General features: G+C 39.3%; 1 protein-coding gene across 2 annotated transcripts in view; it reads right to left on the minus strand.

The window, feature by feature from the left end:
- Positions 1-19,386, minus strand: part of cbfa2t2 (CBFA2/RUNX1 partner transcriptional co-repressor 2) — a 39,030-nt gene extending 19,644 nt beyond the window's left edge. The window contains exon 1 of one of the 2 annotated variants that reach the window (XM_081606982.1): positions 19,307-19,386. In XM_081606982.1, coding sequence (XP_081463108.1) covers positions 19,307-19,325 — 19 coding nt within the window. In that variant the 5' untranslated portion in view covers positions 19,326-19,386. Of the gene's footprint in view, positions 1-2,064; positions 2,502-19,306 lie in introns of those variants that run through there. The other variant, XM_008408412.3, reaches the window with a different exon arrangement.
- Between the last annotated feature and the right edge of the window lie 6,746 nt (positions 19,387-26,132).

A 26,132-nucleotide genomic window follows, 5' to 3' on the forward strand; every position in this document is an offset into this window, starting at 1 on the left:
ATTATAGCTGTATTCTTTGCCTTGTAGGGACTTTAAGAGTGGATCTAACATCATTGCAGAAACATGGCACCACATAGAAAAACCATACCATGTTAATGTTACAGCTATTGTTCAGTTAAGATATAGACAGTATGAACTCTGTCACACTTCTTATCAATCAACCATTGAATGGAACTCATTCCCCAGTCTTTTAGCTTTCTTAAGACCAGTAAATAAAAGTTTTGCAATGGGTCATCGAGCAGGTTTCTTGGAAAAGTGAAGGGTCAGTAAGCTCATCCGATGAACCAACTGCTCATACCCTTTAGATAAAGAAAAAGAATGAAATATTAGAGCAAGGAGGAGGGAGAAAGAGGGAAATTTTAACGCCGACAGATTCATGTGCACCTCTCTATGTTAACCAAAACATATCGCTTTTTACCAGTTCCCACGATGAAACATTTTAAGCACTTTTTTTTTTTTTTTTTTACAAGGAGTTTATGCTAAAATCAGATTGCAAGCTTCCATACACGTTCCGTTCAAATGCACAACCTCTTGCTGAGCCCTGGGGCAACATATCACCGCCCTTGCCAATGGAACTAATAGAGCACTTCCTGCAGCAAACTCCACAAGCAGCTGCTCTGTTCTGTGTGCGTACATGATGAAACTGAGGGGGGGGGCTATCTGTCACAAATTCTTTAGAGCAACTGGGCAGGGGTCACTGTGCTCTTATTCCCCTTTTATTCCAACACATTTAGCAGAGAAACTCGCAGCTGGGATTGAGGTCAAAAAGATAAAAAAAGGTGAAGAAAGCTATAAGACAAGTAACCTTGTAGTCTCAGCAGACACAATATCTGCAGTACACCTGGTTCACAGATGGAGGAACACTCACTGCCTAACTCAAACATGAGCTTATCATGGACTAGATAAGGAGCTTCAAAGCAATGCAAGTCCATGACAGAGACTACAGTGGCCTGGCAGGTAAAAATAAGGTTTCTGAATAAAAATAATTGGAATGGCCTCCATGCAAACACATTTTCAGACTTACTATAAAACAGAGCCTGCTGCCAGGAATATGATGAAATCCAGAAGACCAGACAGGGGTCTCTGCTCTGAGGCTGTGCAGCCGACAGTTAGTCGCTCCTATCTCCCTGATGGCCTGGCCAAGTCTGACGTGACACTGGCCAGGTCCCTTTTTCTTTTCTCTATCCGTTTCTTTCCCACAACAAGCCTGTCAGATTGCACCGAAAGAAAAAAAAACAAAACCTGAAAAAAAACAAACAGGAAGATGCTTTCTCGAGCATGGAGGTGTACCTGGGTAACATTGAGAGAGCAAAGAGTGATGCTCCACTCGCATTTGCTCCCACCTCCCATTAATGTCAAGGCGCCACGTTTAGACCGAGTATGAAAGTCATACAGAGCAGTTCCCCTCCTCTTCCCATATGCCCGGGATACTGTATAACAGATGCACATCTTTTCTTTACCTTGTTTATTCTGCTCTGCTTGTCATGTGGAAGAATTGATTGCTTTCTGGTTAAATGACAGCTGAGGATGAGGCAGATAAGACATCACAAAATTTCTGATTTGATTAAATGTTCAAAAAATGTCAAAAAGTGAAAGAAAGAATAAAATATGGAATATAAGAGAAAAAAAACACAAAAAGTAAATTGTTCATTGTGCAATACATTAAAATGTTGCTGTGATTTTTTTTCTTGAAATCTTGCTGAATTATAAAATGTGTTATATTCAGCAAGTGCAGTGCAGAAAATTAGTCTTCTGAACTTCAGAAAGATCATTTTATGTTATAATTAATGTTATTCGCCATATGGCAGCAAAAGCTGTGCACAAGTTAAGAAAGCCTCCCTCATACCTGAGTCGACAAGGATGAAGAGATAAAGAGGAGAGGATGATGTACCATCTGTACAGTACAGACCAGCTTTGGGAATTAGGACTGAACACGCACACACACACACAATGTGAACTATTCGCCAGCGAACAAACTCTCACTTACTTCCCTACTGAGACAAATTAATATTACAAATAACCACCGTAGCAACACAAAAGCAAACTGAAACCACTTGCTCCTACCTCCACTCTAGTAGAGTCCACTCTTCAGTCCTTGAAGAAAGTCAGCTGCAGTGGCAGAGTTTTGTTGTCCTCTGCTTTTTGTCCTCTTTTGTGACTCCACGCCTTCATATGTCAGGCATGTGTTTGCATTCCCACATATGTGAGCTCCAGCGCAGTGAAGGCCAAAGCCAGAGACACAGATGGCACCCAGATGGAGATGGATAACCGATTAGACCAGCAAACCCAGGACTCTACAAATTCAAATACTCTCGCTTACTTCCCTTCTGTCCATGAGGCTTTGAAGCTTCTCATGCAAAGCTCTCTGCCACTGTCTATTCCTGTTACACAGTCTGTTGTACCTAAGTTATTCTCTCTGATATACGAGTCCCTGAATATGCCTCCTCTCTCACGCTGGCTCACTCAAGCTCTGAGCTTCCTATCCTCTCACTCAGCGCCTTTCAGCTCAAGCTCCTCCCCACTTTTCCCACATGCTATTCTCTCCCCTGTTTTCATGGGTTGAGCGCTCCAGCGACGTCACACAAACTGCCTCCCACTGAGCCCCACCTCCTGCTCTCCACATGGATTCTGGCCAATCCTCCGATGCAGACTGGCCCCATTCAACCTGCATTCACCGGCGATGGACCCCGCAATTAACATAACTAATTGCTTTGGCACCTAAAGGCTAAACAAGAAGCTGTGCCAAAGGGAGACAATCATAGGCGTGTGTGTGTGTGTGTGCATATGCATCTGCATATGCGTTAGGGCGGGTCTTTTCTAGTCCCTTTCCCTTCTACCCTCCCCTCTATCCTATTGAGAAAAGTACAGATCTCTCTTTAAAGAGTTTTTATGCCGTCCATACAGTCTCCTTTCTTAACCCTCCTGTTGTCCTCGGGTCAAAATGACCCGCCACTGTGTTAAAACCCCCCCCAAAAATCTCCTAAATGTTATTTTTTTAACTTGAGATTTTAAGACTTTTCCTTGATTGGCCCATACAATAGAAAAAGTTAAATGTTGTTTTTATTCACATTTCCATGTAAGCTGTACAAAAAAAGGTTCAAAGATGGTCTTCGGGTCAAAATGACCCGTGAGGCAAATAGAGTTGAAATCAAGGTCACAGAGTTATTTACAAACCACAAAATGTAACAAAGTTTTAGTTGTGTCTCAGATCAATCAGTAGCAGAAGTAAACAAGGCAAATCAGGTGGTGTTCTCGCAGACTTCAGAAGAACACCTGTTATTTCAAGAGGTTATAAAGGTGTATACAGGTCCCGAGGTGAGGCTGCAGCTAGTCTATATCTGGGTCATATCTGCATTAATGCCCGACGGCCTTTGCTGTGGTGAAGAAAGAGCTCAGCCAAACAGTGAAATGCAGGTCAGTAGGCAACTTGGGTTTAAATGCTTTGCCCAGGGGCACACTGATATGTGACAGGAGGAAACTGGAATAAAACCTACAACCTTCTGAGTGCAAGACGGCAACAGTATGACTGTGATGTGTGAACCAGAATCAGGAATTGATTGAGGGGCCACATTTTCTTTCTGGTCAAATGCCCCAGAGTGACCTTGAGAGTTTTGCTGGGGAAAGAATATCGGGTTTTTCTAGACCTGTTAACCCTGGAAAAAAAAGAAGACAATATATGGATGGCTGTAGAAAGGGAGGAAGAAGGTAGGGACAGACAGATGGATGGATGACGTTTAACCCTATTGATCATTTCAACCTTTCACCATTCATACTTTTGCAACTCTAGTAGTTTTTCATTACTTTTTGGGCACAAATTTTTGTCATCCAACACAAGACCTGTTTTAATGACCATCAGCATTTACTGGAGAAAATTCAAGATAATTTTCTCTGTTCTAGTCAAACTGGTTGACCAAAACCAAACTAAATGGGAATTCAATGTAATCCAATTTCTTAGATCAAAAATTACAATCTTATCCATTTACCCAGGAGATCTGAATGTTGTTGATCATGTATCTTTATATTAATGAAAACATCTAACAGCAATAAAAACAATGCTATGATTTAAGCTCATGAGTAACTCATGTTTTTTTTTGACATGTATGAAATCAAAAAAGACAAGGATAAAATAGTTAAATAAGTATGTATAACACGGGAGAAGCATGAAATAAGTAAGTTGTGACACTATTGAAAGAAAAACTGATAACATCAATTATGAATAGCACAGGTTTTACTAAGTCGTTATCAGTATTTATACTGATTTCTGTCAATCACAAAATAATTTATTGTTCATTTTTTATTTGCACAGGTTTGTAGGGATCTGCATTTGACAGAATATTCATCAATAACAATCACTGCCTCTCCTCTCATAGGTCTGCTCCATTCAGTGTGCATCTGGTCAGTCAGCAGGCTCAGAGAGAGGGCCAGGTGGCTGAGAGGGGGAGTAAGAAAGAGGGTGAAAAGATGGGAAATCGCAGACGGCCTAGCATCTGTAGATATGTACGGTAACCAACATGCTATTGGAGCAAGTAGAAAGTGACAGACAAATCTACCGGTAGAGCAGTTTCGATTTATCCACTAAAGTTCTGCTATTTGTAAGACCAAATTCCAATTAGCAACATAAATAATACTCATGAGAGGCGCAGTACTTCAAATTCTCAGATTTGAGTGAAGCATGGAAATTCTCATAGCTTTCATGGTGAACATGTGATATTTGCTGCTTTTTAAAAATTATTTCACTTGGCAACACAACCAATGCGATTTACTGAATGTTCTTTTTTGATGGACACAGTTGTGGTTGACCAGTCGCATGATAAACATTCATAGCTACAAGTATGCCATCTAAGCCAATTTCCTGCTCAAAAAAATAAATTAAAACAACAACAACAAAAACATAAGATTAATTCCTTTACATATCTGCTTCAAAAATAGTAGAAGAATATCAGGACCTGACTCAATGACCAAACGTCTCATGCATAACATAAGAAGCTTTGATATACTTGGCCTAAACTGAGGTCTAAATAAAGTTGTGTGCAGGTGGAGAAAGCTTAAAATGGCTTGCAAACACAAGACATGACAACCATTGTACGAATTATACTCTTTGATTCTTCATGTTAAAACTCTTCTTACTTTTAATCTTACTGATTTGCTAATATGTTCATAGATAATAATATTATATCATAAATGTACCGTAATGTCTGCATTGTATCTTCTTCAGCACAACTCAAACTCATTTGGATGGTGCAAACACGTCTAATATGAACCATCTAAAGATTTGATATTTCAGCTATTTTTCTTCACTTGAACTTTGATGAATGAATAGGAAATAAGTTAGGTTACTGTATTGTTTATACAATGTTTAGTGCTAAGCATTGATAATGTGACAAACTAATCCACTTTAAATGTTCCTGCTCTGGCACCCCGGCTGTGTCTCTCTGGCCCTGCTTTAGAACTTGAAAGCTGTTTTTGTTTTTTTTTTCACATGTGGCATACGTTAAATAGAACATGTAGTACAACATCAGGGCTTTTTAAATTCAGTTCTGCTGTTGATTTCTGATTACTGATGTGTTCTATGGTGAGGAATTAATAACATCACATTCTGCATTCTGCCATCTGTAATCAAGACATTTAGCTAGGGTGCTTTGGTAGCAGCCACATAAGAAAAGAATAACAATACATTAAATTGGAGAACACAATCAAAACAAAAAAAAACAACTTTTAGTATATGATTGGGTAATGAATACAGGCATGCTGCATACATTCGTACTGAATGACTTCTTTCACTGTACAGACATAAGCCGCATACAGCTGTTTGCCATTGTGCGCATGTGTGTGAAAGATAAGGCGTGAGAGAGGGCGAGAACTAGAAAGTATGCAGCATCTGTGAGTGTTCACACGCTCCCTGTCCAAACTTCCAGTTTCATTAAAAGTAAACAGAAGGCTTTTATTGCGGAAGATATGGGGATTTTATGATAAGTGAATAAATAAGCAGTCTTTCAAAAATGGTCAAATTAAAATTCTATTCTACTACGTCTTGTTTCTTCATTTACATGCTGTTGAGCTTGCTAAATGAACGGCACGTATTTGAAAAGAACAAGAACATCCATCATTGCGCTTTCATTAAGTTAAAACTCTAAGAGCTAACATTTTAAGACAGCATGGTATAAACAACTTCAATTAGATCGAATCTCATAGTGACATTTTTAGAAAAAAACAATTCTAATCATCATGGTCTTGTTAATGTAGGCTATATATTGTGGTTGACCAAACTTAGTCTTAGACACTTTTTCTGTATCAAAGGGAGATAATATGGGAAACATCTTCACAATTACAGAAAACTCAATTAACTGAACTCTGTTTGTGTACAGCAGGGGTCCTGTAACTATTAAATATGTTCCTGGTCCCACACACCTGAATCAACTGGCTGAATCACCTCCTCAGTATGCAGTCAAAGAGGTCATTATTTGACAGAATATTCATATAATGACTTCTTTATTTGACTCAGGTATATTGAAGCAGGGACACATCTAAAATGTACAGGACACGAGACCTCAATGCCTCTTCTAAAGAAATAACACAATAATAGTGTCTAAGAAGTTTTTCCATTCTTTAGAGAAACAAACTAGAGTATTAGCATTATACATTAAATTGTTCACTGACTTTTATGCCCTATTTTCCAACACACACTGTCTAACTAGTGCCTGCCTTGTATCACTGTCAGTTGCTCAGTGGAAATCAGTAAACTTTTTGGAAACTTTCTTTTTATTGTTTAATATAGCAAGCAGCTTTGAATACAGTGAGTAAAAATAAATAAATACACCCACCAGAAACTCTGCCGGATTCCGTATACTGTTGAATTCATTTTTCATATGGCAATGTGACTAACACATGGTGAGACAATTTTGTTTTCATCACTCTGAAAGTTTGAAATGGTAACCTTGGAGATTGAATTTCAATGGAATATTTGAGGCTGTAAAAACATGGCAAAGACCTTTATTAGGTAAAGAATGAATTTGCAGCTTTTTTTGCCACTAGTCAGTTTTCTTTTCAGTCTCAAGTAATATTAAATCAAACAAATCCAGTTTTATAGGATTACATGTCTTTAATGTAAGACAGTCTTAACCAATTATTGCAGTGATTTGCAAAACCATTATTACCTTTTTTAACTTTTTCACATTTTTTTACGAAGTAGTGCATAATTTTGAAGTGGAAGAAAAATTACAATCAATTTTTTACATTTTTTTCTTTTTTACAAATCAATCAAATAAATATGTTGTGGCATGGATGAACCATCTTCACACTTTGATATCAGAATAAAATCGGGTTCAACCAATTCCTTTCAAGAGTCACATAGTTATCAAGCAAAGCATTTCTTAGAAAACAGTAACTAAGAAACGCCATCATGAAGGTCAAGGAATAAACCAGACAGGTCAGAAGTAAAGTTGTGGAGTGGTATAAATCATAATGTGAAAGCATATCTTGATATATACAACGTCACAGGTCGTCCGTTTAATTTGTCATCTTAAGATTGAAGGAGTATGGCACAAAACCCACCCGGACATGGCCTTGGGAAAGAGAGCATTAAACAACAGAATCAGCAAAGAGGCAGTCAGTAACTCTAGCTGCAGAGATCCACTGCTGAGGTGGGAGAATCTGTTGTCATCAAAACAAAATAGACCAAAATAAAACTTTGTGTGGTGGAAGACATACAGTGAAAATACACCATCCCAACCATGAATCATCATGCTATGGACATGTTTTTCATCTGCAGAGCCTGGAAGCTTGACAAAACAGAAAACAAGTTGGACAGAGCAACTTATAGTCCCGTCATGGAAGAAAAGGAGGCCGCAAAATGTTCACCTTTCAGCAAGTCCATCGCTGAGTTTCAGGTGTTTTGCAAAAAAGAAATGGCAAAATATCTTTGTCTCCATTTCCACAATACTGTTAGAGACTTAACTCAAAAGAGTTCAGCTGTTATCAGCTGAGTTAATTTGGTTCTACAAATTAGCTCAGCGTAAATATATTCCTTTATGTCACAAAAAAAGTATAAAATGAATTACAATAAATTCTAAAATGTGAGAGTGTCACAACGTTCAACTGGCAATAATAGTTTTTCCTGACATTGTGAGTTATTCAAGGTTTAAATGAGACTCAGCTTAGCTTCTTTTCTATTTTTTTAGCCTCTGTCTTCTATGGCTAAAATGTCTTCATGGCACATGGTTGAATCTAAAAGCAAAATTGTTTCATGTGTTACGGCAAATTAACTGACATATCTGTCTCACCTGAATCCATAGCAGAGGCAGAGTAAATGACTTATGAGATTGGACTATACTGTGACAGGGATGAGTAATGTCATCTGAGAGTATCTGCAGCAAGCAACACATTATAACGGAAAATATTGGGTCAAAAAGGGCCCTTTAAATACTCACATGCACAGATGTTTTCACTTTGAGTCTATTTGTTTTAGGTAATTATCCCTGTTGCTGCTACTTTCCCCACCAAACCTTATTATTGCTGCCCCCATTTTCTGGATATATTACCAACATATTTCCCGTCCTCTTTCTTCTTCCCCACTTTAGGGTCATTTTGATCAATGTTCAGACTCTTGATGTTTTCTAATCTGATGCAGCAATAGATTTCCATCTCTGATCTTGCATGACCCTATTTTCCATTACATCTTCTAGAGCACATTTATCTAATAGGAACACGTCATTTTCCAAGTTCACATCTGTCTGGCGGATCGTTTACTGTAAAAATTCAGAATCTTTCAGATCAAATAAGATGGTTTGTGGTGATAATTAGGGGTGAAGTGGGGGCTTTTTTCTTTCGTTGTGGAGCTTCTGGCAAAAAATAGGTCATGTGAAAACAGATAGCGGCTTCTGTTTACTGTATGTGTTGGTTCTGCTTAGTGGAAATTAAAGAGAACGATGAAGTTCCCAGAAAGTCCCACCCGTAAACATGTTTTAAAAGCACAATCTCGAAAACCCAAGAAAGTTAGGGAGAAAAACGTCAGACTTTCATGTTTTATGCACTTTAGGTGGAATTGCATTTAGTAAGGCCCTAAGCTTTTTGGGGCAAAGTTTTTCATAGGTGTCTTTATAGTTAAAAATAAAAGATGTTTCTAAATCACCCTAATTAATACAATTAAATGCTTAAAAACATCAGTTAGTTTGTAATTAATCTCTGCAACGTGTTTCACTTTGTGACTGGATGTGTATATTTGTATTTATGGATGTGTCTTAGCTTACTTTAGTGTTTTGTTTTATAGCACGCTGCTATTAGCTCTTGCATATATTTTACAGTCATAAAATAACACTCTAACCTCCAACTTTATGGTTCAAACCAGCCAAAGTTCCAAACAGAAATATTTCTATTGATTTCTGTCCTCCTGTGGTCTAACATATTGGTTTTGGTCGACCTTAGTATAGGCAAAGAGTCTTAATGGCTTTCAGTAAATACTTGGAGCACACTCCAAACCAACACATCAGTCTTCTGCAAAGTAGTACCACTTTACCTTACTATTACTGTACTCTTACTGTACAAATACATACATACAAAAAACACCATATTTTTCCAACACTGCTGCTTGTCATACTTGGCCAAACTAAGTATGACAAGCATACAAGCATTAATAAAAGCATTATTAACGCTTTTATGAGTTTTATAGCTTGTGGGAGGCTTGTCCGTGCATTGCTCCTAAAAGACATAACTGATTTTAGCGAAAGCAGCCTGTAGATAAACACAAACATTTTCCTACAGTCCAAATATTTTCTAACTTTCCTTCTTCCCTATAGGGTCACAATGAGTGGGCACCTATATCCAGCTATAAATAAGCAAGACAAGTCAACTCTCTGACAGACTGGCAGCCAATCACAGGGCAAAACAGAGACACACAGAGCAGAGAACCATGCACACACAAACTCACATCAAAACAATTCAGAGTGAGTACTTCAGGCGGCATGCATGGTTTCGAACTTGGAGGAAGAGAACGGTCCTAATAGCTGTGGCATTATGAACTCTATGTTTTAAGCTTAAACAGTGAAAAGGTTCCTGTGAAATATTTTTATTTTTTCTTGTTTTCAGAGCATTATTTTTGTCTGAATTTCGTGTTCTTGGTGGTAACTGTATTTGTTTCAGGAAAATAAAATTTAGGCAGAAAAAATATACTGTGAAAAAAGGGAGGAAGCTGAAGTACCCAGAGAGAGCTCACACATGCTCTCTCCATGCAGAAATTCGTGATTTGAACCCAGGACCTTCTTGCTGCAAGGGAACAACTGTGCCATTGTGCAGCCGAATTCACAGATGTAATCTTCTAGATATCAGCTTTATTAAATATCTATATGTAGTAAACTAAAATAAAAAAAAAATTCCAAGTGACAGGAAAGAAGAAATTCAATAGGACTGTAGATAATCAGTGGAACAGTTCTCGAGCTACAGACAGCTGTCATCTACTACAGGCCAAAAGTTGGAAACCAAGGCTAATACAGACCACATATGAACTCTCTTAATAATTCCTGTTTTATGGAATAACTTACCTTTTCAGATTAGATCTGCCAGCAGCCTGGATCATTTTAAATCGCTTCTTAAAACTCATTTTTACTCTTTGGCATTTAATTGATGTATTGTTTGGTGCTCTGTTTTGTCATTTGTGTTATCGTTCTTGTACAGCACTTTGGTGCAGTTTTATACCTGTTTTAAAGTGCTATATAAATAAATTTGACATTGACATTGACATTGAATGCTTTTATGAGTTTTACAGATTGTGAGACGTTTGTCCATGTATTGCTTCTAAATCTTTGTCTTTCAGTGTATTTCTTCAGATTGGTGTTGCATTTAGGAATTATGTCACACTGAACTTCAGAGTATTCTACTTAAAATTGGAGACAGTGGTGATTTGGTTATTTGCTGTGGTCAGAGATACAGCTAACCACCAAGATCAACATACTTTTCATCATTTCATGTATCCAAGTTGTAAAGGAACATGTTTTTGACACTATGTGGTACTACTTATGTCACTGATTTAAATAAATATAAACTAGATGTCCCAATTAACTATCGAGTTATTAATCACTGAACATGGATGTCAAATACATGTCCTTACATAACAATGAATTAGTGTGACATCATGTAGCAATACATTGCAGTCTATGTCTTCACTGCAACATTTTCCACTGATCACCAAAATACGTACACAGTATTATCTTGCAGAAATTGGCTGATAGTGAACTATCAAGGCACCACAAGTATTTTTTTTGCTGTGGGAATGTATTCCCAAAGGAGAATCTCCCACTGTGAAGCGCATGTATAAACAAGCAACAGCAGAGAAAGTCCAGACACGGTGCTCTGCACATTCTCCAGAGCTTTTTTAATCTTCATAACAGATTCAACAAGGCAGGGATCAGTGTGATAGAGTTGATTTGGCTTCTGTGTGAATTTTGTGGTTGCAGTCACTCGACTAATGTATAATTCTGCATTGCTAAGACTGGCATAGCAATAAAGTGCAATGCTTAGTGGTATTAACTAAGAGAATAAGCCGCTATTGAGAAGGAATCAAAGCTAAATCATTAAGCAATTGTTTAAAATTTCATTTAGCAGTCAATAACTGACAGAATAAGACGTCAGGATCAAAGCAATTACAAACTTTCATATGTGTTCAATCATGTTAATTTCTGTCAAGATGCATAATTTAGGTCTGCAGCAACACTTTCATCGTTGAAAGTGTTTTATGAGTTTGGGAAATGCTTTCAGTTCAAAGCCTCAAATTCCCACAAGACTCATTCACGGCTCATCCCAAAGACATTAAGAACAAATGAGTGGCTGCTCAGGGGGTCCCACGGTGCTCTTTCACAAAACAACCACTGACTGGTACTTTACCCCCTCCTGACATCTCGCAAGCCGAAACATGCCTCACTCCCCCGCCTCACCCCCCCCCGCCTCATCCCCACAGTCTACCAACCTGCCCTCACCCCATTCTGTCCTCCCACTATTGTGCCCTCCTTTTCAGTCATCCCCATATCACCCATAACAAATGAGCCCCGTATTTAATTCTCTCTCCTCCTCTTTCTCTGTCCCCCTCCTTTCTTCCAATTTCCCTGTCTCTTACTCTCTCCCTCTTTTCCTCCTTCACTCGGTGCCGATGAAAGGCAGGCATTGAGCCGGCAGTGGCATTCCAAAACCTCAGGCCTCGGCTCCAGTGTGTCTGGCTATTCAACACTGCTGGGAGCCATTAGTTTAAGTAAAGCCTGACCCGCCTACTCACCCACGAAAAACCATCAGATCTCCTATTACACTCTGCACATGGAGGGAAGACACACGGGTGCTCTTTGGGTGCAACAAGTGGGTTTTTATATGCAAGCCAAATGAATAGACGAGCAAATATAAGAAATGGGAAAAGCATGTACGAAAGTGAGATGGAGGGTGAGTGAGAAAGTGTTAGTGTGTCGGCATGAGAAAGTGGCTGCATGTGTGCTTAAAATTTATGAGCGGTGGGTCACACGCTCACTTGGCTGCATCTTCCTTAAGTTTCCACACAGCGAAGCCAAGCGCTTAGCCAGACGCCAAATCCTCCTCACCAATAACTCCGCTTAAACGATTATCAACAACCACTCACTTTTCAAAGTCTCTGCAGCCGCTCCCTCATTTAACTTATGTAGCAGATACATTGTCCGGGATATCCATCCACAAGGCTCACAGTTAAACCCCTGATTGCCGCAATTTTGCTAAGTGGAAAATGATACTGCAGACTAGAGATTGCCCTGCGTTGCCAGCTTCACCCAATTGACGGCACATAAACATAAATAGTTCTCATAAACAGCTCCATGTTTGGTAGACGTCGTGTGTTAAAACAGTTTATACTCAGTAAGAAGCTGACAAGCCCACACACAGATATTACACAACTAGGGAGTGTCTGGAACTGCCATTAATTTAATAACGACAAGGTTTCCTTAAGGGACAATTATGTTCCATATTTGTTTACATTTGGGTTCAACAACAAATGTGACTTTGCTACTAGTTTTAAAAGTTAGAATCATTTAAGTTAAGCTGTTGTCAAACTCAGAAAAGCTTCACTCATTTTCAATCTTTCTCAGAGAAGGGTGCTAACTAATTACATTTACTCAGTTAAATTTACTTGAGCAACTATTTGGACAACTACGAGGAGTTTTATTATACAGTACTTGATCATTTGACTTGGGTAATATTATTGTGAAGTGTCACTAATTCAATTCTCTACCCAGGGCAAATAAATTCACTGAATGAACAAAAATAAAAGTTTTATTACTTATGTATAAAAACTGTTGACCATCTTGACTTTGAATCACACTTGTTTGTGTACTACTTAGCCGAGTAACTATGGACGCTCCTCTCTCTTTAGTGGCACTCTGGCTTTATGTTTTATCGATGTCTTGACTCTTTTTTTGTTTTTGGATATTTTTGAAACCATAATAAAAATACATCGATTTAAATTCATGGATGTTTCAGGATACAAAGCTCCCTCTTTGGGGTAATACATCACGAGTTGCTTCAATAAAGCAGCTGCCAGCTGACTGAAAGAAGGAAAGTTGTCTTCAGTGAAAGGTGTCGAAAACCACCTATGTTTTCATGTCACTTTACACTGTTTCCTCTTGCCTGATCTGAAAAGGTTCCTGCTTCCATAAGTCAATTCTGTTCACACCTTCCACCTCTCTCTTCCTCTGCCTCAGGCTGCAGGAGCAGCTGTGTTGTTCTCTTCCCCGGCAAAAGCCACACCTGTGATCTGCAGGTGGTTCAGCTGGCAGCAGACTCAGGAACACCTGGCCAGGCAGAGATAGAGCCTCCAGGCTTTATCTTTTGCATGCATGCGTGTGTGTGTATGTGTGTGTGCGTGGGTGCGTGTGTGTAAAGTGAAGAGTTTTGGGGATTTCTGAAGGTTTCAATTGAAGCTGAGGGAAGATAACGGGTGTTTTTGCTCCCACACACCCACACGCCCACACACACTCAGGGACGTGTGTTGGCATTTCCCAAGGTTAGGCCTCAGGGATGTTTGAACTTGTCAGTGCGTCACAGAACAATCCTTAAACAGCAACTATACAGAAACGGTGGCAGAGTGTGTAGGTATTTGCAATTTTACTAGTTCTCTCCGTCATCTGGAGACTCAACAAACCTTGTCAAAGAAGCAATCTTTCAACTGCTTATTGTCACAGAGTCAGTCCTTCAGAGTGAACAACAAAGAACTTTGGAAGCACCTGCCTTTTTTGGTACTTTGCATACTCACTGCTGGCATGACATCTTGCTATAGCACTCTCCTTGGACAAACAAGTAAAGACAACAAGCTGAGAGACCAGCTGGGAACAAGACACATAAACAACAGCACCTAGAACACCATCCATGCTGAGAGCAAGAGCAGCCAGTGTGCGCAATGCATGTTTGTTTGTGGAAAGAGAAGAGAGCAGACTCTCTTGCCTCTGACAGCAAAAGCCCAGCAGGGGTGAAATCAGAGAGGGGACAGATGAGGTGAACTTGACTAAAGTCATAAAACTCACAAGTGACATAAGAGAGGAAGAAGAAGTCAGAAGTCTCTGAAAAATGTTTGTTTGGGTGTCAAATTTATCGACAAGACCAAAGATCATCTCCATGTACTTATTTGTTATGATGTGGAGGACTTTTCTGTCAATCACAATGCTGGAGTGCTTGTTGCATGTGCTTTCCATAACAGCTACATATGTTAGAACTCATAATTGGTGATAATTTCAGTTGTTTTTTTCTGACATATAACAATTCTATAAAAGCATAAAGGGAAACAGAAAACTGAACAAGGGTAGCTCTTTCGAAATGGTGTCATATTGTCTACATCTTGTCTGACACGGCTCTGAGACTTCTCGCACTGACTCTTCAATAATAACTCATACACAGCTGGAAGTCGGCTTTCCTCTCCTCGATGACAGGCCAGCTGCAGTAATACTAGTGTGGCCGCCAAGACAGACAAGTATAGATGTGGAAAGATGAATAAAGGGACAAGGAAAAGGAGAGGGAAGAGAAATATAAAATGGGAGTACTAGGGACAAAGAAGAAAAATGGATGGAGGGAGGCAGAAACATGAGACAGAAACAGGAGGGGAGAAAGAAGCACTGGAGTAACCCTGGAAGGCGTGCAGAAAAGGATAACCAATGCTAGCTCCTCTTTGTCTGGGCCAAATGGGAAATGATAGAAAGGGGTGAAAGGCGTGAGAAATAGGAACAGAGGAACGGGCATTTAAAGAGCAGGTTTCTTTGAAACACTCTTTTTTTATTTTCCCTTAAACAACATGAGCGAATAAATGCCTGCACACAGCCAACAGATCTGCCACCAGCCAATCCCAACAAATATACATGCTTTCTTTTTCCATGATGATCGAAATGAAACACTTTTAGCACAAAACACAAATAAAACACACAAAAGAAGCTTAAATCCCTCTTTGTCGAATGCCTCAAAAGCCATATGACAAATATGCAAAACCACTCTCAAATCCTGCAGGCCGCCTTTTCGGAACATTCAAATGTGTCAAAGCAATGTTTACGCTACTCGGAGACACCTGAATGCAAGGGGTCGTGGCAGCGGCAGACAGTATAACAAAATGACAGTGTTAACAACTCTCAGAAGCCACGCTGAGATCTGCAAACCAGTGTGAAAAGCACAGCTGGGTTATCTTTCAGAGGGTGCAGACGAGCAGGGAGCGTTCTAATGTCATCTGTCTCCTGCATGACTGGTGTTTCTGAACTTTGCAATCGCGGGGCGATCACATCTGGATCCTATCCTTGCAGCCGCTCTGCACAGTACTGCAAAGCAACAAGAAACAGCTGTGCAAAACTGGCTTCAATTAGCCTCACATTTCTACTGAGTTAATCCCTTCACTCTCATTCTTTCATTGTTTTGTTCCTTTGACTGTTTGGTCACTTCTTTCTTTTTCAAATTTAGGCTTTGTTTTAGCTTGATATACTGTCAAAGTAGAACACGCAGGAGAGCAGAGTATATTGCATTAGAAACAGACACTTGGACAGCAAGTCTTAAAAAATATTCAACATAAAAGAGAATGTTATCTATTTTAAAACACGTGTTCTGCTGTGTGAAGCACATTTGGACGAGTATTGAATAACATGAGATCTGGTCATTGCATCATCTTCAACATATCATACGTTTTGAGATGTTGTTATCAGACTTTCTTTGGATGGCAAAAGAAACAAGCTTTCACAGGACATTTTGTACCAATTGCCTGTGAATTGAGGATGTTTCATACCTGACTGGACACCCAAGGCCTCAGGTACGCACAACACCATTGTGGTGCATTGTTTCATGCACAAGTCAGCACGGATAAAAATGAATGTGGCATGAAAGTTTTCGTAAATATACACAAATTATTTGCCTGCCATAAAAAAATTGTGCGGCCACACATACTTTTTCCGTTGACGATAGCACATGGCAACAAATCTCCCCTAAATATAGCAAAATGTCACGACATTCAGTGTTAACTCAAGGAAATCTCAGAAGTTAAGGCAAAAAAATAGGTAATGACACTGCTTTTAACTGTTATTGACATCAGTTATTGGGTAATAAAGATTGTTATAATTTCTCTATTCCAAATCATGTTGCCTTTGTTTTAAAATTGTTTAACCTTATTCTACAGGTTGCACGCTTCTCAGAGCTGGAAAGCTAAACATATCTAAAAAACTATGCAATATACTTCTTAAGGTCCAATCAGCAATGCTTGAATTATGCTGTACATTTTAACTTTACCACAGGATCAAACAAGTTGCTGCATATTGTGACAACAATTTTCCACACCCCTTTCTATCTTTTCCCCCATCACAATGTGTAGTTCACTTACCGAAGCTTTAGTCACTAAAAATATACATCAAGTGTAGGAATATAAATAGCCACTAGGCAAAAATATATTATTGGCATGCAGCATTTGCAACAATGTTATTTGAATTGATGAAGACTGCAATTCAATATCGTGTGCAACTCTAATTTCCCATGAATTCATAAGTCCCACCAGTATTTACTGCTCAAGATTAATAATATTCATTGAGGTGTGATTTAAAATGGAACTAAAATCTTTGCTCTAGTTGAAGCATTAGGCAGGGCAAGTTTAATTTTATAGCCCCACTACTACACTAGATGAGGCAAAAGGCATTACTGGAACTGCACAGGAACAAACAGCAACATTAATGGCTAAATAAGGACTTAAAAACTTTTAGCCAAAACTACTTAAGCCCGATCCAGTCATTCAGCACACCGAACAAAACTTTACTTGAGTTCAAAATAAAAATATATGCTTCAACTTGTCCATCCACACATACTCTTGACTCAGCTAAACTGCAGAATGAAATCCGTCTCAAATCAGTCCCACAGTAGAAAATGGGAGCCAGATTTTAGGTAGAAGAGCCGATCTGATGAGCTTGATGAGCAAATCTGGAAGGCTCTGCAGTCATTGTAGCCCTGGGGCTTGAGTAAAACACTAACAGGTGGTAGTGATGGTGGAAAAGACCCACGCATAGACCAGAGGGAGTGAGAAGGAGACTGGGCTCCCAGCCTGACACGCACAAACTCACAGCCAAAGGCACACATTTTATGAAAACACGGCCAAACTCATGCATGACACATAGCCATACATAAAGGCGAACAGGGAAAACAAATTCAACTTAACTGCACATTGTTCACATGCATACAAACACATACTCCTCCTTACAAACAGCCGGCGAAGACAAAAAACAGTGCAACAGTGACTCAGAATAGATCTGAAAGCACCTCTCTACCTCTGATGGGGAAATTCTCCCACATGGCAAAACACAAAAAGGCCCACGTCTGGCAACGATAGCAGCCCTCTCGAGCCAAAACCAATTAAGACTCTAATGCAAACCTGCAGGGGCCCTTTTGTCGTTTATTTCCCCATTTAATGTCAGCAGATTGGAATCCGAGTCTACAACCCACCCCAAAGAAAAGAAGAAGGCAAAAGGAAAAATTATTGGGGCTTCCAAATTGTCCACATGTTTTTGAGTAGAGCTAATTGAATCAAGGGGGAATGGAACTGATTGACTTGTGTAGCAATGTTGAGACTGCGAGGCCCTCTAACACATTTTCTCCTAGTGAGCGCAGAGGATCCATGCTTCCCAGCAGTCTATTTGGCTTTCTGCGTTGAATTACTCAGGCGAAATCAAAATTATAGTAAGAGAGAAGAATACACATATTTGATCTGTTGTGATTCATAGTTGGAGCCAATGACTGGAGTTGGTGTTTACAGTTCTATTTTGCAGCTCACATTGCTGCTCCCTGCTGGCCATTGTGTCGTCATCTTCATCATCGTCATCATCAAAACTGGTTCAGTAAGAAGTTTCATCTGCAGTAAGGGCCACTTAAGTCTTTGACCCCACTAAAACTGAAAAATTCACAACATTTTTAATTCTGATTTTGTCCCCTATTGCTGGTTAAACAAAGATTGTAACATTTTTGCTGCACTTCCCATTTGTACACACCACAAATCTATTTTTGCTAAACATATTTAGCCCATCAAAACTTACACTTAGCTGACAGTAATGTGCTCACACCGTCTTCAAGCCCCCAGGCCTTGCTGACCTCACTTGTGTCCCAGGACTGTACTATTGACCCCTGATGGAAAACAGGCAAAAACTGAGAAAAAAAAAAATTCCCCTGGCATCGAGCTTCAGCTCTAGCCTGGTTCCACACCGCCTGGTGTTTTTGTCTTGAAAGGCTGTAAACTCCAGATGGTGGAAAGAAAAAAAAAAAAAAACTTAGCCCGGTGGATTAAGGGCTCCAAATCCTCAATTGAAAAGACACATAGACCACAAGCTGCTATTCAGTCAAATAGGAGCACAATAGCTGTTGTGTGAGGGCTATATAAGGGATAATGCATATAATAGAGTATGTGTTATGCATAGTTTATTCTTGGTACTTAATAGGTCGTAATGAGCGTAAGATCTTTGCGGACAAAGGGATATCAGAGTTTTTTTTGCCCATTATACTCACTTGATATGGGATGAATGCAACATATTAAAACGTTTTTGTTTCTTTTTTGATAGACTTCCCTGTGGGAGATATTTCTGGAAATAATAGTCCTTTCCGAACACAATATGAAATTTATTCTAATTATGCTATATTGTCTTTACCGAGCTGAAAAATGTATCTCCTAAACACTCCTGATTCCTGGAAATACTGAGACTAAGAACATAAATCATTGACTGAAATTCTACACATCAAATCTGTAGCAAATAATTATTAAATGGTCATCTAAATGCTTCAGTTTGTTCTAAATCAAAGGAAATACTGAAACGTTACTCACAAGTTGTGGCGCTCTGCATTCCAACCTGCCTTTGTTTGTTTGTGAAGCTCTTGTTCAGTGCTTTTTCTCTTCTCGCTTTCTCTCTTTGGCTGGGCTGCCCTGGCATAAACCGTCTCTGAAGCACTTTTTCTTAAAAGTAACAGATAGAGCCCCACCCCAGTCTAACATTTTAGTTCTATTAATGATTAGGCTTTATTTATATATATATATATATATATATATATATATATATATATATATATATATATATATATATATATATATATATACATACATTTTTATTCAAAAGCAAAAGATAACATTTGTGTTGTCGAAAATTAACTGTAACCAGTTTTGATGACAGCTTATAATGCCCTCAGACAGCAGACCAATGGTGTGTCTGTCATGATTCCCTCGGCGTGGCAGCAGCTCAGTAATCCTCCCATCAGACTGCCATCAGCAAAGTCATTTATAACCTTAACTTGTTGTTATATTGATTTTACTCTTCTTGGTTTAAAACTATAGCTAAAAATTCCTCAACAAACTGCCCATTTTACTGCAACTGTTGTACTAAAAGTTGTCAAACCCCATACAGAAAAATCAGTGTTACCACTTTAAATTGTTAACTGCTTAATAATTAAGTTTAACCAAAAGAGAGGGGGGAAAAAAGTGGTGTATCATCTGTTGCTCCTGACAATGAGCCAGAACCCTAAAACCCACACAGTCGGACTGGATCTGGAGTCCATCCAGAGTCTCACGTGTTATTCTTCTTTACAAGCATAATATTTGGATGCTGGCAAAGAACACTGTGAGCCGTAGCACCCCCAATACACACGCACACAAACACCCGTCCACAGTGCTATCTCTCCATCCTCCCCTCCCACAGCCACCCACATATGCCACATGCTCCTGTCCTCCCCCTCCTTCTCTTCCCTCCAGCTCCCCCCATCCTCCACTCCTGCCAGGCTGCCACCTGCTATCTGCAGCATGCCGCACAGCTGCTCTGCTACAATAACAAATTAAGGTCCACCGTGGCAGGCAGAAGTCATTACCTAACACTCCTGCAAGGGAAGAAATGAGGAGCTATCAGCTACCACCTTTGTATGTCTCTTTCCCAAAAATCATCCAGAGTTCAATGGGATGTGTCAGTCAATATGAGTGTATGCAATTGGCATGTATATTTCTTCTCTTCATTACTCTTAAGCATCCATTTCATCCCTTTAGATGACTCCGTATTCAAAAATTAAAAATTTATAGCATAAATTGAAGATATGTTTCCCTTACGGAAGTTGTAGTTCTTGCAGAGAATGATGAGCACTTTCAAAATGATTGTTTCTAAAGTATGTTTAAAGAGACTGTCAAAAAAATGTTTTAAAAGTCGTAATATTTAATAGGTCTGGTTTGCTTAGCTTTGGCCAGTCATTTCCTGGAGTTAAAATCCAAATCCCACTGTGGGTCATCAAGTTGGGGGTCTTGAGATTATTTCAACGAATAAAACTTCCTTTAATATGGCTATTTTTATTACAGTACTCATAAGAATTAAAAATTGTTGAATAAAATAGATTAAAAAGCAATTGTTGCCATTGTTTGTGTTGTCATGTTCTTGCTAAAATACCCCAGTGTCAGTTTAAAAAAAAAGGTAGTTTCCTTGTTTTAGAAATGTTAAGTACATACCATGAAATAAATTAAACTTCCTTTATTGATCAAATTGAAATTTTTACATTTTGACTACTGTATATTTCCAGAGGAAGTGTAAATAGGGATTGTGTCCAATGAGATGTCAACTAGCAGGTGCTTCCTTTTAATGGAGGATTGCAGAAAATTTCAAATAATACAAAAAGAAGACAATCATCTTTCATGTAAATAATTGTGAATGACTTATACAGGCAATATTTTTGTTTAGACACTTCACCCCAGTTATGTTTTACGGGAAATCGTTAAAAAAATTTTTTTTTGCTTTTTAGTTCCTATAACTTTTTCTAATTTAACTTGACAGCACGAAGAGTGAGGTACAGGCAAAGTAATTTATTGGAAAAATTCTTTGTAACAACATAACTCCTTTTGTCAAGTAGCTCTTTGACAGGTTAACAAAGAAATGACTTGTCAGTTAGCAGGAGGCTAAAGTCAACGAAGTAACAGGCTCAGATGAGGGTGGGATTTTCAGTGGCCATTATGGTCCCTCTGTGTGACAGCTGGCCATTGCCCCCCTTTGTTGCCTTTCAGCCTCTTTGTCACAGTCTCTTTAATCACACCAGCAGGGCTGTTACATAGCAAATAAGCTGACCTGACCTACGAGATGATTGAATGACAATCAAAATGTAATCCACCGAGGTGTCACAAAATTTCTTACGTGTACCAAACCAATTCTCTTTGACCTAATAATTTCAACTATTAGCTGGAATCACTCCTCAAGTAGCTTTTCATGTGTAAGATTCTTTACCATGTCAAAACTTTACCAGTTTCTTACATTCTCCAGATTGTGGTTTTTCAACCTGCATGTCTGTAAGAAAGTAGTTTTTGAGATTTCTAAAGAGATCATGAAGCTTTGGACACTTCTTGATTCTTGATGCAGACGTGACTACAATATAGTCGCTTGTCATAATCAGTGTGAATGTGTGCATGAATGAGTTAATGACTGAATGTAGTGTAAAACACTTTGGGGTCCCATGAACTAGATAAAGCACTATACGTGTACAGGTCATTTATCATTTACCTTTGTATACCTGCAGATCTCTTTATGAGCTGTACCTGTTCTATTGCTGGTAGACGCAAATATTGAATTTGTCAGTCACATGGGAGACATTTGGGCATTTAAGTGCAATGAGCATGGCTTGTTGAAGTCCAAAACAAGCAGAGGAATAATAAATAATAGTGATTTAAGTGGCATAAAAGCAGATAGTCTGGTTTGAATATGTTGGCAACTGTTGTTAACTGGGATTTTCATGAATAACCATCTCTTTGGCTGATAGAGACTGAATGAAAACATGAAAAGATCCTGTGAATGGCAGTTGTTTCAAGGAAAATGTCTTGTTTGTATTTGAAGTCAAACAGAAACGGGCAAACTGGTTTGAGATGACAGAATAACCACAAAATACAGCCAACGTATGTGGAATACTATCTCTGAACACACGTCAAACCTTGAAGCAGATGGGATACCGACTCTGAAGATTTTATTTATTTTAATTTATTTTATTATTTTAATTTAATTTAATTTTTTATTATTTTATTTATTTAAAGATTTTAATTGTACACATTGGGTGTATAATCTGCCACAACTGTATGACTTTATCATGTTCATATAGAATATAAGATCCACATTTTGGGGGTTTCTGAGTTTTGGTGTAATACCTGAAAGTCACAGTGGGTGACACGTGCAAATAAATGGAATCACTCGACAAGTGAACTGAATAGGTTTTTGTTTCTGATTATTGCCACAATTGTTGCTACAATTTGATGAGCCTTGTGGTTGTACTGTAATACGAGTCTGTAGGTGTGCAACATTAAAAATCTCATTGTGTTGTAGAGTGCAAGATCAATAAATGCTCTGTAATCATAAGAAGCCCAGGGGTTCATTCACTGGATACAGGAGGACAACGCGTCATCTGAGTGCCAGTCAGCAGCCCATGGATGACTTAGGTTAGTTTTTTATGGCGGTTAAGAGCAATTCACAACTAAAATCTGTGTGACTTGTTTCTGACATCTTGTTGAATCTATGCCATGAGGAATTACGGCCCCTTTAAATGCAAATTCTGGTGGTTGAGTGTAAGAGTTGTTTAATAACAAGTTAGATATTAGCTGAGAAAGATACATGGGGATAGACAATGTGGGAAGGATTTATTTTTGTTAAATTGATTTGCATCTAGAGTCAATGTTGAATCATTTGATGTTTTCTCAACCGTTTAGACACATTGTAGAGAACAAGCTCCAATGTTAACCCCACATATATGACACTCACCTTTAGCAAAAGCTGCCTTAGTGTGCAATGACGAGCAATACCTCGCAAAGAAACCATGAATAAATGAACCAGTGTCACTCATTTATGTTGCACGACGGTGCTCACATCATCGCTGCATACTGGATGACCTGGCAGGTTTTATATCCCCATGTGGGAATGTTTTCTCCAATTGTTTATTCTTTCACGTCGCCGTACAAAGTCAAGAGAGGGCAAGTCATTAGCCAGGACTGTTTACCCTACTTTCCCAGCAGTCATGCCATCTGCGAGTGCTCTGTAGGTTGCATAAGGCCTGGCAGATATGACACCTCCGCAAAACCTGTTTCTTTTTAGCCATTGTTTCTTTCTTTCTAATATTATCCCTTGTCTCTGTGTGCCTTCCTTACTGTCCCTTCTGTTGTTTTTTTGAAAGTTTCCAGGTTCTCAACGATCATCTTTTCATTGTCTGTCTACTTTTACAGCTTTCGCATTTCTGTAATTTCTCAATTAGACACTCCTCTCCTCCTCCATCCCCTCCACATCTCTCCTCTTCAGTCCTGTTCTCTCTCTCAGTCATCCCCAACAGCTGACAGACCAGACCCTGCCTGGTGGTGACACTTCACCCACACTGACACACGCCGACCTGAGCCAGATCATTTGTCCATGTGGGAGCCAGAGCCAGGGCCAAGGCCAGGGTGGAGGATGAGATTGGGAAGAGGGGGGTTCGATACTGAGGCCAGCAAGATGGCCCTAGTCATCATAATCATTCATTGCCTGCTGTTCTTTCTGTCCCTGTACTCCTCCCACTCCTCATGCTTTTTTGTCTTCCTCATGTCAAGGCCACAAGGCACGCGTATCAGCTGAGCGCAGGACGGTCAGAGTCAACGGGGTCAGGTGGCAGACGCCTGGTTAATTCTCCTGGGGCTGCAAACGCTCACGTCAGTTCATGCAAACGGACACTGAAATCGTACAGATAAAGATGAACCCGCCTGCAATCGCGTCAACGCATATGCCCAGTTTTCCTCAAGCGGGACTGCGGATCAGGAGCGATATTATTAGAGAGGGCTAAATTGTTGGAGGATGGGACGTCTGTGTCAAGCAGATAGATCAGCATAAAGTAGGAGGAGGGGAAGATTATGAAGACATGAGCAGATGGAGGGAGAGATTGCCCTATTATGTAGATCCTTCCACCCTCATCCCTGTCCCCTCTCCGCCGCTTGGATCCCTCATGCATATATACCTTTACATTATTCAGAAGGGTATAATGAGTAACCGAAGACTGCTGCGGTTAAAAACGTGGTCACAGGGCGGTTTGGATGGCAGAAGGTGGGCCACAGGTGTACACGTCTGAGACTGATTCGTCAGTTTGACCTCTCATTATCTCCCTTCAAGTTCTCCTTCATTATTACCCAGTCCCCGAGTGTCCGGGAGGCAGTCTGTTCCCTGAACACTGTCATTCACATTTTTAGAATTAATTCTGCAATTGTTTCATTTACTTATTGCGATGCCTATCTGTTTTTCTGTTTCCAATGTTTTCCATCTATTTGTTTTTGGCCCTGCTTAATGTGTCTTTCTTCCTTGTTTTCCAAGCTTTTTCAAATCTATCACAATGTTTCAAATGATTACCCTCAACATGATTTACAATTACATCAACATTTTGAAACTTCAGCCTCCCGCCGTCACTTTCATTTCCTTTTTCACTAATTTCTTTCATTTGAAATGAATAAAAAAGTCAAACTCTGACTGCAGTTTTGTGGAACCTTGCTATCGCATCTCCGCTAGTCTGTTTTCCTTTTATTCATTATCAGCTCATCCATCTAGCCAGCAGGCCTGAGGATGAGAGGTCTGGTCTGTTGTTACAGAAGAACAGGTGGGGCAGGCTAAACAGTCAGGACAGGCTTGACATACACACACACGCACACACGCGCGCGCGCACAAGCAAGCTATGGAGAGGAGGGAAGGGGGAAAGGAAGGGAGGGCGGTGGCAGGCAGTCCGCCGCTCAGACACTGGCCCATATGGTAGACCTCTAGAGCTTGTTGCCTTCACAGATAAGGGAAGGATGGATGGAGCAGAGATGTTTGGAGGATGGCTTAGGGAAGCAGGGAGGGAGGTTGAAACTAATCAGCAGGCCACCCCAACTGTCCACTGTCTTCGGGGAGCTTAGACATGCATACATGTGGCTGATTGAGCTCAGAGTGTGGAAAAAACAAGAGGGGGTTGCACTCAACCATACTGTTTTCAGATTGACTGTCCTAATTTCTTCTATTGTTGCAAACATACATTATATTTCTGTTTTATTCGCAAATAAGTATCTATGATTGAATGCAGAGCATAGGTACTTCAGTCTTTCTTTAATTGTTTCAGACTCAATAAGCTAGGAAGTGTGGACAGATAACTAAAGCATATGTAAAGTTTAAGATTATCTCTAATGACTGTTCTTCAGAAGAAAAAAATATATTTAAAAAAAATGTAATTGTTTTATATACCAATGTATTAATTTATTAAAGGAATTTTTAAAATGATAAAGAAAACGTTTTCTTAGTCCTAAGTTAATTGTATTTCCATTATTCTCTATAATTGTGTGTATGTTGCATTTATGCTCTTCTTACTCCACTTATCAAAGGATGAGCTTTGACATCAAGGCAATTTGTTTTTCAGGTAGGTTCAAAGCATTAAAAAAAAACTATTCAAATACAAGAATGCTTATTAGCACAAAGATAGATTTTTTGAGAAGGCAAAATTATTTTAAACTGTGAAATATTGTGAAATATTGTTATAGAAATACATTACACTTTCGTCATCCCTGAAATGTTCACATTTTGACACCCATCTATACAAAAAGGTATAAGTAATGAGGTGTGAAAAAGCTAACTTTGAAATAACTTATCTCTTCCTTAAAAATGTTTTACCCCTGT

Source organism: Poecilia reticulata, chromosome 5 (genome assembly GCF_904066995.2).
Source record: "Poecilia reticulata chromosome 5, P_reticulata-male-v2, whole genome shotgun sequence".
NCBI classification, from domain to species: domain Eukaryota; kingdom Metazoa; phylum Chordata; class Actinopteri; order Cyprinodontiformes; family Poeciliidae; genus Poecilia; species Poecilia reticulata.